The sequence below is a fragment of the Oncorhynchus masou genome, chromosome 27, assembly GCF_036934945.1.
Source record: "Oncorhynchus masou masou isolate Uvic2021 chromosome 27, UVic_Omas_1.1, whole genome shotgun sequence".
In the NCBI taxonomy this organism is placed as follows: Eukaryota; Metazoa; Chordata; class Actinopteri; order Salmoniformes; family Salmonidae; genus Oncorhynchus; species Oncorhynchus masou.
Window position 1 is genome coordinate 19,945,845 of NC_088238.1, and position 17,358 is coordinate 19,963,202.

The 17,358-nt window shown below is 41.6% G+C and overlaps 1 protein-coding gene across 4 annotated transcripts; it reads left to right on the forward strand.

Moving 5' to 3' along the window:
• The first annotated feature begins 412 nt into the window (after window positions 1-412).
• LOC135515284 (uncharacterized) lies at window positions 413-7,520 on the forward strand. 4 transcript variants are annotated; one of them, XM_064938978.1, is made up of 9 exons: window positions 413-494; window positions 1,532-1,577; window positions 1,768-1,809; window positions 2,107-2,427; window positions 2,940-3,075; window positions 3,510-3,616; window positions 5,974-6,068; window positions 6,265-6,373; window positions 6,558-7,520. In XM_064938978.1, the coding sequence occupies exons 3-9, from the start codon at window positions 1,773-1,775 to the stop codon at window positions 6,791-6,793; spliced, it is 1,041 nt and encodes a 346-aa protein (XP_064795050.1). In that variant the 5' UTR covers window positions 413-494; window positions 1,532-1,577; window positions 1,768-1,772; the 3' UTR covers window positions 6,794-7,520. The 4 variants fall into 4 exon arrangements, with proteins under 4 accessions (XP_064795050.1, XP_064795052.1, XP_064795049.1 ...); XM_064938980.1 differs by lacking the exon at window positions 1,532-1,577 and having other exon boundaries at window positions 416-494; window positions 6,553-7,520; XM_064938977.1 differs by lacking the exon at window positions 1,532-1,577 and having other exon boundaries at window positions 416-494.
• The last annotated feature ends 9,838 nt before the right edge of the window (window positions 7,521-17,358 follow it).

Genomic DNA, 17,358 nt, shown 5'->3' on the forward strand with positions numbered 1-17,358 from the left:
ATACTTTCCAAAGGCTCTGCATAGTATAAAGAGGTATAGAGTACAAAGGCAAGAGTAAAAGTATGCCAGCCTTACTGGTGAACTCCCGCTAGTGCCATCCTCCTCGAGTTACTGTCTTAAAGATCAACTAAACACTCAACCTCCATGGACGTACTGCGCCAGTCGGTGCCGACGGGGAATAATACACTTATACACACATCTTTATCAATGTCTCTGTGTGAAGTGCATATTTCAATATGTTCATTAATAATTCAACTGCATTCTTTGTCCATCTTCCTATAAGTGGGTGTAAAAACAAACAAGGATGTGGTCGAGCAACATATCTAAGTATGGGCTTTGCGGGTGGTGGGTGTGTTTTGTGCTGATCAGCAGCATATAAGAAAGGGACGATTGAGCACTAATAAACACACCCTCTCACTGTAGACAGCCACCTGTTCATACCGGTCTGCCTCTATAGGGGGGCCAAATGGAGCGTTGGAGGTTGAGCTTACAGGGTAAGTGTGGTATTATATATTTTAAATACTCTTATTATTTTAGACCGGACTTTAGAATGCAGCTTGAAGTATTTTTCCATTTTATATTAATTTCGCAATGTACTGTATATGCATATTTGTAAATAAAGTTCATGGAATGCACCTTGAAATGTTGTTTCATTGTTAATGTTTTTTGGCTAATTTTCAAGGGGAAGTTCAGGATTTTATATATACTACAAAGTAGTCTATGGGCCAAGAGAAACTATAATCCTTTGTTCGGTTTTTGTGAAACAGCAACTACAAGCAGCCAACTTTAGCCACCGCTAGCTAAAAATCAGTGGGAGTGATAGGGATAAAAGTGCAATAAAAAAAATGTAATTGCCAAATTAACTGAAATAAACTCATTATTTGGTTTAAGTTTACTTGGAGTGATTTAGCCATGTAGCCCTTTCCTGCAGTCAATGACCAAAAGCGCCCTCTTTGGCCTCATGGGTGGAATGTTATTAATATGTTTCATAATTTTATAAAGATTATTTCAAAATACCCAACGAAAAACTGGTGTTTCTAACAATTTTGCTGTATTTCAGTCTTCTGTGATGTATATGAAGTGTAATATTGAGATGCAAACTCAAAATTGAATACATTTCACCTCTATATCTGACATGGTACAGGTGTCTCCTTTTTAAGCCCATAACCATGTGTGCGGTGTATACTATTGTTTCAAAGTACATTTGTTAGACTACCAATAATCACTTTGTGTGACCCTGATTTAGCCCACTGCAGTAAAAGGTTAAAAGAAATGAATCCGGTTTCTCCTTTCACTACCATTGATTGTTAGCTAGCGATAGCTAAAGTTAGCAAAAGTTTGTATAGCCTATTTTTGTTTCGAGTTGAGTTACTTCCATTACAGATAAACCATGAAACCCCATTGTTGGTTTGTGGAAAAAATAAGGTGCATTGACACATGTTTGCTTATTCAACCATCTAATAAGAAGCTTGTAATGCAGTTATGGTGCAGCTATGCAAATCCTGATTTTTGCATTTAATGTCATCAATAGGACAAGATAACCAAATTGAGCTTTAATAGTTGTCTTATCTTTCACTGTGAGTAACATTTACTGCACTTTCCAATGTGTTATAAGGAAATGAATGTCCAGTTATAAGCTGTACAGTTACGTATGCCATGCCTGTTTTATAGTTTATCTGTCACATGACTGACTCATTGTTTCTACCAAATTCCCCTGGTTTCTTGTTCATGATGCTAAACGGACTTGGCCTACTTCCTGACTCACAGCCAGCATGTTTCAGTTCATGCTGTTCACAACTCTTCTGCTGGGTAAGTTAAGTCTAAGAATCTTGCTGCATCGTAGGAAATACAGAGATTCACTGAAAACCCGCACTAACACACGATTATATTAACAGTATTGCACTTTTCATGTAGCTTATTTTGGCCAGCTAATAGCATCACCACCGATCAAGCAACATTATGGGACTAAATGTTCAAATCCTGTTGCTGCAGGATTATTTTTGCTGTGACAATATGGGTGAAATTAAGATCCTTCATCTGTATAGTGATTTGTGAATGTTTGGTGGTCTTATGGTTTGAATTGCTCTGTGGATGCTCTTCCCACAGATTTATCCGCAGTGTCCAACACAGCTGTTCTAGTACGGAATGGATCCTCTGTGACTCTGCTCTGCAAAAACTCTGACATGAGTAATGCTTGCTGGAGCAGAACATGTAATGGGTTTTGGTGCGTTGAACCAATAATGGAGGTATCCGGACCTGACATTTATGGCCCGACACACCCTGACAAATACAGCCTCAGAGGAGACCTGAGCATTGGAGAGCTAGACCTCACCCTTTCAAATGTGAAGCCAGCAGACGATGGGACCTACTGCTGCATGACCAGTGCATCACCAAACCCAATGACCTACCATCTGAAAATAGTTAATGGCAAGTGGTTTTAAGTCAATGTCCTTAAATCCTGGCACAGGGAAAATACTCCCTTTCTAAGTATGTGTTTGCCTTTATTGTTGCTTGTGTCACTGATCGTTGTAACAAACAGTATATTTACTAACAACTCACTGCGATACTTGACTTTTGTCCAACAGCAGCAAATGTCAGATTTTGTAATGTCGAATCATCACTAGAATAGACTTGCCTGGTCAAAATAATGACAATAACTCATCACATTAATGACTTCAATGAAGCAATAACCCAGATTTGGTTAAGTTTAGGCAAGGACTCAACTTGGTCAGGGTTGGGGCTATTGTTAATTAAGGGAGAAGTTACACGACCATTAGACCTGATCACGTGCAAACACCTGCTCAGCAGCCCTCTGGTGGACGAACTGTCATACTGCCTCCCGACGTATAACCACTTTGGTCAGACGTCCAATAGCGCAGTCTGAGGCATGCGACCTGAATGACTTGCCTGAACTGTTTTATTTTGTCTTTGTCACACAGGTTGTGTGAGGGAGCTCCTGAAAGATGTTTCTTTCATTTATAATGACATTAAGCAATTTGCAAGCCCAAATGCAAACCAATGTCAACAGAGCTGCACCCAACTTGATGCCTGTCAGTATTTCACATATATTCACAGGTAGACATGTTCAATTGAAATATACAACATTCCAATGGTACAGCTGTTAGTGTAGTTTTTGTAACGGTTACTGGTACCCACAGATATCTTATCAAATTACAATATATTTACAAATTCATTGTTTTATACAATATTTTACCATATTTGATCTGTTTCTGTAATTAAAGCTTTTCTTTACCTATATGGATGATTCTGTTGTTAGAATCTCATTGTGCATTCTAATAACTCTGTATGTCATTTTATGCTGCTACCAGTAACACTGATCATAGAAGTTCGTAAACATTGAAAAGAAATCTCCAGCTGCACATAGCTTCATAACCTCAACAGCGAATTTACCACGTGACTGAGTTAGCAATTACACAAACTTTCATATGCAACAGATATTAACATAATCAAAAGATAATGTCTAACTAAATGTTGATCTTCTCACCAAGTCGACAGGAGTGCTATCTGAAGGGCTCAGCTGGTGGCAGGGCAATGAATGTGATGCACTTAGAAGACAGAGTTTCAGGCTACACCCTTCAAGACTGCAAGGAAAAAGGTAAGCACCTCCACCTGTTTTTATCTGAAGATCGTTATAAAGACACATTCCGCAGCTTTTCCTTCTCTTTTGGACCACTATCATGGGTAGTATTCACTAGAATCAGAAAAGGAAGCAAACGGGCCAAACCAGAGCTGTTTGAATTTGCATTGTGATGCATTGTCTCCGAGGAAGTAGCCTTGTCGTTCAGGGCTAAAACTTTACAAAATCCATCTGGCCATTCACCAACACAAATATAATTATATATACAGCACCACTCAAACATTTGGACACACCTACTCATTCAGGGGTTTTTCTTTATTTGCACTATTTTCTACATTGTATAATAATAGTGAAGACATGAAAACTATAAAATAACACATATGGACTCATGTAGTAACCAAAAATGTGTTTGGTTAAACAAATCTAAATATATTTTATATGTTAGATTCTTCAAAGTAGCCACCCTTTGCCTTGATGACAGCTTTGCACAATCTTGGCAATATCTCAACTAGCTTGACCTGGAATGGTTTTCAAACAGTCTTGAAGGAGTTCCCACATAGGCTGAGCACATGTTGGCTGCTTTTCCTTCACTCTGCAGTCCAACTAATCCAAAACCATCTCAATTGAGTTGAGGTCGGGTGATTGTGGAGGCCAGGTCATCTGATGCATCACTCTCCTTCTTGGTCAAATAACCCTTACACAGCCTGGAGGTGTGTTGGGTCATTGTCCTGTTGAAAAACAAATGATAGTCCCACTAAGCGCAAACCAGATGGGATGGCGTATTGCTGCATAATGCAGTTATAGCCATGCTGGTTAAATGTGCATTGAATTCTAAATAAATCACAGACAGTGTCACCAGTAAAGCACCCCCACACCTTCACACCACCTCCTCCATGCTTCACGTTGGGAACCACACATGCAGAGATCATCCGTTCACCTATTCTGTGTCTCACAAAGATATGGCGGTTGGAACCAAAAACCTCAAATTTGGACTCATCAGACCAAAGGACAGATTTCTACCAGTCTTGTATTTCTTGGCCCAAGCAAGTCTCTTCTTCTTATTGGTGTCCTTTACAAGTGGTTTCTTTGAAGCAATTCAACCATGAAGGACAGATTCACGCAGTCTCCTCTGAACAGTTGATGCTGAGATGTGTCTGTTGCTTGAACTCTATTCTAATGAATTTATCCTCTGCAACAGAGGGAACTCTGGGTCTTCCTTTCCTGTGGCGGTCCTCATGAGAGCCAGTTTCATCATAGCACTTGATGTTTTTTTTACATTTTATTTTATTTAACCTTTATTTAACTAGGCAAGTCAGTTAAGAACACATTCTTATTTACAATGACGGCCTACAAGAAGGCAAAAGGCCTCCTGCGGGGATGGGGGCTGGGATTAAAAATATATTTTTTTATAAAATATAAATATAGGACAAAACACACATCACAACAAGAGAGACAACACTACATAAATAGAGATCTAAGACAACAACATAGCAAAGCAGCAACACAGCATGGTAGCAACACAACATGACAACATGGTAGCAACACAACATGGTAGCAGCACAAAACATGATACAAACATTATTGGGCACAGACAACAGCACAAACGGCAAGAAGATAGAGACAACTTTTGCGAATGCACTTGAAGAAACTTTAAAAGTTCTTGACATTTTCCGGATTAACTGATCTTCATGTCTTAAAGTAATGATGGACTGTCGTTTCTGTTTGCTTGTTCTTGCCATAAAATGGACTTGGTCTTTTACCAAATAGGGCTATCTTCTGTATACCACCCCTACCTTGTCACAACACAACTGATAGGCTCAAATGCATTAAGAAGGTTAAGATATTCCACAAATGTACTTTTAATAAGGCACACCTGTTAAGTAAAATGCATTCCAGGTGACTACCTCATGAAACTAGTTGAGAGAATGCCAAGCGTGTGCAAAGCTGTCATCAAGGCAAAGGATGGCTACTTTGAAGAATCTCAAATATAAAATATATTTTGATTTGTTTAACACTTTTTTGGTTACTACATGATTCCATATGTGTTATTTCATAGTTTTGATGTCTTCAGTATAATTCTACAATTAAAAAAAATATAAAGAAATGAGTAGGCTTTTGACTGGTACGTATATATCTTAAATTACTGCGTTTTTACAAATGTTATGATATAATCGGCAATCCCATTGAAAAGATTAGGGGACATGATACGAAATGAGAGGCAGTTAAGAGGCAGTTACTTTCAAAGGTTATACGAAACGTTTGTTCTCGTTTTCTGTTGCAAAACCTTTTGCAACAGATGATGAATAAGAGCCTGATGAGTGCACTAATGTGCACTAATGAATAAGAGCCTGATGTCAAGATGTTTCTCTTCACAGGAAAGAAAACTGTAAGCATGGTGAAGATGTTTTTGAAAGTACCTCCAGGAGTTGACCTTAATGACCCTCTGGTGAAAGAGCAAATTCTCACGCAGGTGGGAGGAGAGGTTTCCGGGAGTAACTTTGGATCTTTGCTATAGATTTGCTATGGCTCTTTGACAGTGATGTCCTGTAGCCTAATCAATGAAGTGAAAGAATACCTCTCAGACATGTGACAACACTTATTCAAATGAGTAAATGGCCATCAGATCATTTCCTTTATACAGCATTTGTCATCCATATTGTTTTTAGATACAGGCAGAGATCGCCCAGACAGATGGAGGTGCATCTGTGCGATGGAAGGAGCAGTCGGATGGAAAAGTCTTCCAGAAGAAAGAGAAAGAGGAGAGAAAGAAAGAATGTAAGTCAAAAGACACAAGACATGACCACTTGAATGTTCCAAGTCTGTTAGTCCATTTGGTTGTTATTCTGGGTTAATACCTCAATATAATGCATCATAATAAAAATAGCAATACATGTTACAATACCTCTTTGTGTGTGTGTGTGTGTGTGTGTGTGTGTGCATAATTATCTCTTCAGAACAGTGTGTAAAGAAGTCACAGGAATGCTGAGTGAGACTCCTACAGGGGACAAAGTGGGCTTCATTTATTTGAAAGAGAAATTAAATTGTTGGCGAAGACTTTCTTCTAATTGTTCTGCTTTATCTGAAATGTCACGTCATGTTCAAAGAGTTGTAGTAGGCACAACAGGGTATGCTGATTTGTTAATCATAATCTGTTCATCTAAGTTGAAGTCTTCATTCTTTTTATGCTTTATTTAACCATGATCGGTCACATTGAGATCTCTTTTTTACGTGAGCCCCGGGATTAATGTAGCAATGTGTAACAAAGCTAAATATCCCGATTCAATCAAAGCTACAAACCAGGCTTCTAGGGTAGGAGAACAACAACCTATTTACTCTATGATGAGAAACAATGATTGATTTAATATGCAATAAGTACAACTTTTTATTTCACTTTAAACACAGAGCTTTGAATGTGTGAATTCAAGCATGTTTACAGGGCAAAACAAGGGTGTCTGAACTTTATTGAGTATGGGCTAAGTGTGTGCTAAACAAATGTTCTAAAGATAATTATATTTGAAAACGCATACAATATCAACATTCCAGACTAAGTTATGTCAAACTATTTAAACTGTTCACATTAGATATGCATAATTGTCGGTGCAACAAATAAAACTTCCACATGGTATTCACTGAAAACATGGTATTCACTGAAAACATGGTATTCACTGAAAACATGGTGACTCTGACCATGTTGACCTTGTAGACCATAACTGGTCAAGTGTTTTTATTTTAGTAAGTTAAAGATAAGTTTCAGTATAGTTTTGTTTGTCAAACCTTGCCTTGTTAATTGTTTTATTTCAGTTTATGAAATAGTTTTTTCATGATTCGTTTTCGTGTTAGTTTGCTGTAATAATCTTCTTCCACACAGCTTTGATCATCATGCATCATCCAAGTTAAATAAAGGTTACACACACACACACCACACTGACCAAAAAGTTATTTTGTTGGCATTAACGTATGTCCCCATTACCAGTAAAACATTATCAAACCTATTTTTCTTACTTCCTTGCTGTGCTATTTCATGGTTAATATGTTCAGTTGTTTCATTCTCAACCAGGATTTCATCATACATGTCAAGCAGTGAAGTTTCAGCTCTGTCTGTCCATGGCCTCTCCTCCTCGGTGCGCACTGTCACTGTGTCCGTTTCCATCTTGTCCTGTTGTGTATATAACATTTCACATAAACCCTGTTTCTGGTCTGGATCGAAGTAGCGGTCCTTGTACCTAGCACTGAGCTTGGTGGTGACACAGTAAAGAGGCTCAGAGAGAATGCCACCAAATCGCTTGTTCACAGCCTTGAGTACTTTTGTAAGTTTTAACCCCACGGTCTGTGTCGGCAGTTTTGTTGAGCAGGCGTTTCAATACAGAGGGTATCACGTCTGCTGCAGACGCAGTTGATTAGCTTATTTATCGAGTCAGTTGTTCGAATGGCGCTAGGAGTGTGTTCATGTTTCAAACGTTCTCAAATGCCATTGAGCAACACATTCTTGAGCGTGCAATACGGTTTTCCTTAGTACGAAATCCTCATCGACCCACTGTGCTGTCAGACTCAGCATGCTCATGGGGCTGACATGGCTGGTCCAAATGTCATTTGTGACGCCCGTAGCAAGTAGCTCACAGATGCACATTTCAACAAAATTGTTTAACTCCGGTAGGGCAACATCTGAAAAATAGTGTGTACCAGGGCTTGACCAGTCGGTGAAAGCCAACATCATCCACGACAGAGGACGGTTGATTGTCAAGGGCAATGAAACCATTATCTTAGCGAGTTATCTCGCTGAAAATTTCTTACTCTTTCAAATGACTGCTCGACTTGAACTTGTTTAGTTGTTGGAAGAGTGTGCTTAGTATTTTCCTGCTTTTGTTCTGTGTAGTGCTGTATTTTTCGTGGCGTCATTACGTCATCTACCTACATTTATATAGGTATGCACGTCATCTACCTACATTATATAGGTATGCACGTCATCTACCTACATTATATAGGTATGCACGTCATCTACCTACATTATATAGGTATGCACGTCATCTACCTACATTATATAGGTATGCACGTCATCTACCTACATTATATAGGTATGCACGTCATCTACCTACATTATATAGGTATGTACTTCATTTCCCTACATTATATAGGTATGCACGTCATCTACCTACGTTATATAGGTATGCACGTCATCTACCTACGTTATATAGGTATGTACGTCATCTACCTACATTATATAGGTATGCACGTCATCTACCTACGTTATATAGGTATGCACGTCATCTACCTACGTTATATAGGTATGTACGTCATCTACCTACATTATATAGGTATGCACGTCATCTACCTACATTATATAGGTATGCACGTCATCTACCTACATTATATAGGTATGTACGTCATCTACCTACATTATATAGGTATGCACGTCATCTACCTACATTATATAGGTATGTACTTCATCTACCTACATTATATAGGTATGCACGTCATCTACCTACATTATATAGGTATGCACGTCATCTACCTACATTATATAGGTATGTACGTCATCTACCTACATTATATAGGTGTGCACGTCAGCTTTGACACCGGTTTTGCACGTCGGCGTTAAACAAGACATTGGGCCGAAGCCGATGGTGCCATTTTTAACTAATATCGTCCGATTCCGATATGCTCACCGATATATTGTGCATCCCTAGTAGAAAAAGTACCTGGCCTAAATATTTAGATGTTTCCATACCTTAAAGGGGGATGTGACTCCTGCAGGCTGAATGACATACACTCCATTGGTGTTTTGATCTGTGTGCAATCTGTCCCTGAAACAAGCAAACGCACCTTCACATACACAATAACATATTGAAAAGGGCAGGGGTCAGGTTAAGAATGGTTGTCTCTTGTGTTTTTCATGTAAGTAAAACAGAAGTGTTATATTTACCTTGAACAACTAAAGGTTTTTTCTGGCACTGTACAAACCAGCAGATAAGTAATGGTTACTCCCAGGTTTAAAGTAAATAACATGTTTCTCTGTTCATCAGTGTTGACTGATTTACCTGTGTCTGGTCCGTGAGGCAGATGAGACAGATCACCAGTCCACAAAAAATGATCCGTTTCCACATTTTGTCAAATTTTCTGACAGAGAGGGAGAAAGAGAGAGAGTGGGGAGAGTGATGAGAGGGGGGGAGAGAGAGTGATGAGAGGGGGGGGGGGTGACGAGAGGGACAGAGAGTGAGAGGGACAGAGAGACAGAGAGAGAGAGGAAGCGATGAGAATGTCATTTTATTTTCAGCTTTTTCCTTTTAATAGATATCATTGACATCACACTCATTTTTTTTATTGTAATCCCACCGAAATTATCATCTTTTTGAAATGGCTAAAAAGACGGTCATTAATATCAAACTTATCTAAAATCTTAGCAAACTAGTGTCAAATATCACAACATTATCACAGAGAACCTGAAACGTCACCCTTTCCACTCCACTCACAACATAGTGGTCACCATACATGTACCCTTGAAATTCAGTTTGACCCAATTAGGCAGAAATTAAACAGTTAAATACTAGTTAGACATTTCACACAGGATACCTATTATGTAAATTATTATAATCACAAATTAGAAACATGCCTGCATGTGACCTACCTTCTCCTGTATTTATTTAGGTTGAGGGTTTGGAGCCGTAGGTAATCCCCCGTTCCGTCCCTGTCCCACCCCTGTGGATCCCCTGGAAAGATCCTTGTCATGATCTGTGCATGTATTTCTTTACCGCAACCATTTGTCACGGTCAGAAAACATGACAATAAAAGTAATTAGTAACATAATCCATTGGATTACACAAAATGAGTAACGTACTTTTGGTAATCTGATTACTTTTGGACACTCCTCAGTTTATGCTGTAGACCAATCAGTTCCCTCTAACACTGCTCTGTGGATGCTCTTCCCTCAGATTTATCCTCAGTGTCTGACACCGATGTTCTAGAATGGGATGGCTCCTCTGTGACTGCTCTGCAAAAACTTTGACATGAGTAATGCTTGCTGGAGCAGAAAGATGTAATTGGTTGCGATGCATTGAACCCATAGTGGAGGTATCAGGACCCCAAAAATGTTTTGTCTTGACACACCCTGCCAAACACAGCCTCAGAGGTGACCAGATGGGTAACCCTACGAAGCAGGTTTGAGGTGTTAGCGAGTTAACTCTGCAACTCTGAAAAACTGGTCTTGCAAAAGTGGCTCACCTTTTAGCCAGGTCAATTTCTATTGCAACAAATCCTTCAGAACTAGCCTGCTCTGGGGCAGGCTAACTCACGACTAACTCCTCTTAAATATATCACATTACACATTTAGTAATGACATAATGCAATTTAAACTAGCTAGGAGAAAGGTGCTTGTGGTTGTGCATTGATAAACTCACAAGTCGACCATTAAAGATAAGTAATACAATAAAGACAGCACTTCTAAAATACTATTTCATACCATAGCTTGTGGAATTTGCAAGATAACTTTTTCTTTCACTTTGATTTCAGTACAAATTAAAATGTGGTACTGACTTGCCCATGGATTTATGTTTTAACATTGTCTCAATGAAGAGTTTGGTGTGTGACTAGTCGTGTGCGACATGCAAGCGGAGTTACAAGTCTGCTAGAGGTTGTAGTACGGATTAAGTCTGAGCTGGAATGTGAAGCTAACTGAAGCTGGTTAGCTTTAGAAAACACTGAGTAGATGTAGCTTGCTTCGTAGGATACCCTTCTGAGCACTGGAGAGGTAGACCTCACCTACAGCTGCATGACCAGAGCTTCTCCAGACCAGCTGACCTACCATCTGAAGATAGTTAATGGCAAGTGGTTTTAAGTCAACGTCCTTCAATTCTGGTCCAGGGAAAGTACTCCCTTTCTAAGTATGTGTTTGCCTTTATTGTTGCTTGTGTCACTGACAGTTGTCACAAAAAGTATTTATTATCAACTCACTGCGATACTAGACGTTTATCCAACAGTTGAAAATGTCGGATTTTGGAACGTTGAATTATGACAAGAATTTACTTGCCTTGTCAAAATAATGACATTAGCTTATCAAAGTGATGATTAAATTTCACAATAAACCCAGGTGAAGATAAGCCAACACTTCAACTTGGTTAAAGTGCGATTGGCACATGTGTTTTTCTGTAGCTCATTGGAAAAACAAGATTTCAGTCTTGGAGGTGTTTCTGCATTTGGTTAATGATTTTTGTCCACCATGAGACACTGTAGCCTATTTCACTTCCTAAAAATCCCCAGAATGATTCTAAAATAACTCAATAAATATGTAATTATGTTTTGCATTATAACTAAGGTGTTTGGGGCAGTTTTTCTCAAGTAAAAAATGGTGCAATATGTTGTTTTATGTAAACAGAGTCGTAGATGCTGGGCAGTTCTGTCTCACTGTCTATGCTATTGAGTAGAGAGCAATCACCACAACTGTTCACCCCATGTTAGTGGGCAAATGGACATTTTTAAATTGAAACCCAACGTGAATTTACCTGTTATGACGCACTGATGTTTCAAACTCCGACTTGACCAAAATTAGAAGTCAATTTTGACACTAGAATAACTGTTTCTGACTCATATTGAGGCCACATAGGCCGCTTTTAAAGGGATTTGCGTCTTTTTAAAGGGAGTCACTCTTTAAGGTTAGGGCTATGTTTAAGGGAGAAGTTACGACAGATAGACCTGATCAGGTGAATCTGTGCATGCGTTTAGCTAGCTAACGTCGCCATGATATCGCCTTCATGTGTAATCAGGGATTTATGTTCGCTGTGAAGGTGACAGCTGCTTATGCTTTACTTCAGTATCCTTTCCCATGCTGTTTTGAATGGGCTTCAAGATTATATAATCTAATTCATTAAAAATGCTGTCATTTAAAAGATATTGTAGTGAACAGCAGGGCAGGGATGTGAACAGGGAATGACACTAAGGGTTGCCCTATTGTCTGCGGGAAGTGTACTGAGCAGTCGTACTAGTTGAGTCCACTTGGACAGGTGATTTTTTTTTTTTATAACCAAACTGCAAATAATTCCAGTCTAAAACTGATCTTTCTCGTTCCTCCCCATTTTTTAGTCAAGCAAGTTAAACCTGTTCTGTAATTTTGTTTTACTGACAACTAAAATACAAAGAATTCCACAACTGATTGTTCTGGTTCCTCCCCTATGTGTAGGTGAAAGGCTTGCAGTACTGTATATAACATTTCTGCATGTAAATAGCTCATTTATATTTTCGGTCAAGTGATCATAATCTTTCGGCAACCAAAAAAGATTCCTGACTTGTCTTTCAAACCTTCACATAAATCCCTGCAAACACCTTACGCGTCACGCCAACAGGGTTAACTCACATGGTGGGAATTGTAACGTGGCTCATATAGCGAGGATTGCTACAATATACACTGATTATAAAAACATTAGGAACACATTCTTTTTTCTTGACATAGACCGACCACGTGAATCCAGTTGAAAGGTATGATGCCTGATGGATGCCACCTACTAAACCAACTTCAATCAGTGTAGATGAAGGGGAGGAGACAGGTTAAATCATGATTTTTAAACCTGGAGACATGGATTGTGTGCCATTCAGAGGGTGAACGTCCGAGACAAAATATTTAAGGGCCTTTGAAGGTGGTATGGTAGTACGTGTGAGGCGCATCGGTTTCAGTGTGTCAGGATCTGCAACGCTGCTGGGTTTTTCACACAACAGTTTCCCGTGTGTATCAACAATAGTCCACCACCCAAAGGACATCCAGCCAATTTGACACAACTGTGAGAAGCATTGGAGTCAACATGGGCCAGAATCCCTGTGGAACGCTTTCGACACTTTGTAGGGTCCATGCCCGGACGAATGGAGGCATGTTCTGAGGGCAAAAGGGGGTGCAACTCAATATTAGGAAGGTGTTCTCAATATTTTGTACACTCAGTGTATATATATATATGTTTTTTTCAATCACTTTGGCACATTTATCAAATGTAAGTGGTATATTTACAAAACCCGAATTTCACTTTTAATACCCCGTGTTTTATGTTCAGAATCTTTGAGCACTATTTGGTGTTGAACACTTCCACCAGAGTTATTAATGCAAAATAATTTTTGGTTTATGTGAAAAACCATAGTTTAATTGCAAGCTGCAGAACTCCTTATTGTTCCTATAATTTCTAAGCAAACAGCTGGAGTCAGGGCTTTCTCCTATAGAGCTCCTCTTTTATGGAATGGTCTGCCGATCTATGTGAGCGATGCAGACTCTGTCTCAAACTTTAAGGCTTTACTGAAGACTTAAAGGTTACTGAAGACTTACTGAATACTCATCTCTTCAGTAAGTCCTATTATTGAGCATAGTCTGGCCGAGAGGTGCAAAGGTGAATGGCAATAAGGCACTGGAGTGATGAACCACCCTCGCTGTCTCTGCCTGGCTGGTTCCCCACTCTCCACTGGGATTCTCTGCCTCTGATACGGGAGATAATTCACTGGCTCCTCTGCTCATACGGTGGGGGAGATATTTTGTGAGCTATACCTGGCCATGTCTCAGGGTACTAAGTTAGTGGTCTGTTGATATCCCTTGTTGGGTCGGTGCTCTCGGTAAATGGGTGGGATTATATCCTGCCTAACTGGCCCTGTCCAGGGGTAACATTGTCTCACCCTGTCTCAGTCTCCAGTATCTATGCCACCCTATGTGGCGGTGGGCTCGGGTCAGTCTGTCCTATCCGCTGTACTGTGTGATCTTAGGCATCCCTCTAAGTCTCTAAGTGCTGCCTATCTAGTTCTAGTGTTTCTACCTGCGGCTATGGAACCCCAACCTGTTTTACCAGAGGTGTTACCTTGTCCCGGACCTGCTGTTTCAACCCTGTCTCTCCCTCTCTCTCTCTTGGACCTGCTGTTTGGACCTCTGAATGCTTGTCTATAGAAAGCCAACTGCGTCGTGCCTAAGAACAGCCCTTAGCTGTTGAATATTGACCATCATGAACTGGGTGGTTCAAGCCCTGAATTCTGATTGGCTGACAGCCGTGGTAAATCAGATCGTATACCAAGTGTATGACAAAACATTTATTTTTACAGCTATAATTACGTTAGTAACCAGTTTTTAATAGCAATAAGGGACCACGGGGGTTTGTGGTATATGACCAATATACCACGGCTAGGGGCTTTATCCAGGCACTCCGCCTTGCGTTGTGCCTAAGAACAGCCCTTAGCTGTGGTATATTGGCCATATACTACAAACCCCCGATGTGCCTTATTGCTATTAAAAACTGGTTACTAACGTAATTAGACTGGGCCTTATTGCTTAATTATACCAAACTGCCTTGGACTGTCACGTCTACTCCTGCCCTCTGGTGGGCGACATCGCCGGAATACTAACCACTGGTTCTGGGAATCATCATTACATCCACCTGGCACTCATCATTATGATTCACACCTGGACCTCATTATAGGTCCCTTCCCTCGACTCACAGCGTCATCATTACAGAATACCAACTCAAACCATGGAAGCAGCAGGAAATTCAAATCTCTCTGACAGTCAATGAACAGGGCTCTCTTTTACATCAACACCATGACCAGCTGGCATAACTGGGATTGGCTATGGAGGAGGTTCTTCAGTGTGCAACATCTCAAACACACCCAGGAGGCGTTAGCTTCATCCAGCGGAGGATACTCTACAACCAGTCGACCCAGTGAGCCAGTACATCAGCCCATTCATCAACCCGCTCAAGTCAGCGATCCCTCCCGGATAAATATGATGGTACACCATCCAAATGCCGTGGTTTCCTACTTCAGTGCTCCCTCTACTTTTTGCATCAGAGGGGAGCTCCCACCTCAGAGAAGTCCACGGTAAATTCTCTGCTGGCTGGGCAGCATCCAGTAGGTGGAATGAGCTGGCACTTCGCACGCTATTTAGAAGAGGTTTGTGTGAAGAGGTCCAGACGGAACTGGCCTGTCGAGACGACAATCTCACCTTGGACTCACTCATTGCAATGGCCATCCGTCTGGATAACCTACTTCAGGCGCGACTGTCCTCTCATAATTTCTCTCCCTCCTTCAATGAATACTCGGGATCAGAGCCAGAACCCATGGAGGTAGGGTTCACTCGTCTCCCCGCTGCGGAATGCCACAGACAGATACAGCTGGGGCGCTGTCTGTACTGTGGACAAGGAGGGCATGAGCTCCAGTGGTGTCTGGCATGTCCAAATTCAGGATCCACAAGAACAGAGGGATGGTCACATGAGACTCCAGCACCTAGGAAAGGAGTGAATATTCCATCTTCATCAGGCCCTTTTTGGTGTCCATCACACTAGCTGACTGTCCCTCATGTACTGTGTCAACAGCGTTAGTGGATTCCGGTGCCACTGGGAACTTTATTGACCAGACCCTTGCCTGCTCTCTTAACATCAACTCATACCCGCTCTCCTCTCCTTTCCCGATTCAAGTCCTGGATAGTCCAGAACCGTCCCCCACATCACTCAACCACTCACCCTCACCATTTAGTCTGTGTAGTCCACTCATCAGGAAAACACACCCTTTCATCACCAGTGCACCAGTTCACAAGATAATTATCGGTCTCCCTTGGCTTCAACACCATAACCCTATCATTTCATGGACGAGGATGAGAATCAGACTGGGCTCTTTTCTTCACCAGGTTCGACTTCATGATGACCTATCGCCCAGGTTCCTGCCCTGTCCTGTATCTACGATTCGGGAGAGGGTCCTGTCCAGAGTGCACCTATAATCCCATCCTCCCAAGTTGTAGGTCCAGTGGCCTAGGATGCAGAGAGGGAGCCCACAGCCCTGAACTGTCCTCCTGATCTCATCTACGTTCCCACAGGGATAAGGGATTGGCTGCTGACCTAGGAATACACAGCTGTCGTTGCTGGACATGCAGGTATTTCTCACACTCCATCGCTGAGAAGTACTGGTGGCCCACTTTGTCACAGGAACTAACTTATGTCAACTCCTGTTCCATATGTGCCCAAACCAAGTCCCCCCAGAATGCACCAGCAGGAAGCTCCTCCCGCTTCCCATGCCTCAGCGACCCTAGTCTCATCTATTCATTGACTCTGTAACCAATCTCCCCTCTGACGGTTTCCGCACCATTCTGGTGGTAGTGGATATATTTTCTAAGTCATGTCGTTTAATCCCTCTTCCTGGTCTCCCCACTGCTCTCCAGGTCGCTGAGGCACTCTTCCGGCATTATGGCTTTCCGGAGGACATCGTCTCCGACCGTGGTCCCCAATTCACATCACGAGTATGGAGGGCCTTAGCCTCACTTCCCGGGTACCGGCCTCAGTCCAACGGGCAGGTGGAGAGGATGAACCAGGAGCTGGGGAGGTTCTTGAGGAGTCACTGTCAAGACCGGCAGGGTGAGTGGGCACGATTTCTTCCATGGGCAGAGTTTGCCCAGAGCTCGCTGCATCACTCCTCCACTGGATTGACCCCCCTTCCAGTGTGTTCTGGGTTTTCAGCCGGCCCTAGCCTCGTGGACCCCTGGCCAGACCAAAGCTCCTGCAGTTGATGAGTGGTTCCGGCACGCAGGTGTGGAGAGATGCTCACGTGAGACTCCAGCGCCTTCCATCGTCAAAAAGAACAGGCAGACTGCCACCACAGTGAGGCCCCTGGGGATCGCATCTGGTTTTCAACCAGGAACCTCCCACTCCACCTGCCCTGGAAGGAATGGCCCGACAAAACGGCCTCAGTTTAAGGTTCTCCGGAGGGTCAACGAGGTGACATAGGTTACAACTGCCCCGTCACCACCGTATCTCACCCTCGTGTCATGT

Coding starts and splice junctions, on each gene's coding strand:
- LOC135515284 (XM_064938977.1), top strand. CDS start 467: ATGGAGCGTTGGAGGTTGAGCTTACAGG. Junction 3,076..3,509: donor TATTTCACATATATTCACAG/GTAGACATGTTC, acceptor CTTCTCACCAAG/TCGACAGGAGTGCTATCTGA. Junction 3,617..5,973: donor TCAAGACTGCAAGGAAAAAG/GTAAGCACCTCC, acceptor TTCTCTTCACAG/GAAAGAAAACTGTAAGCATG.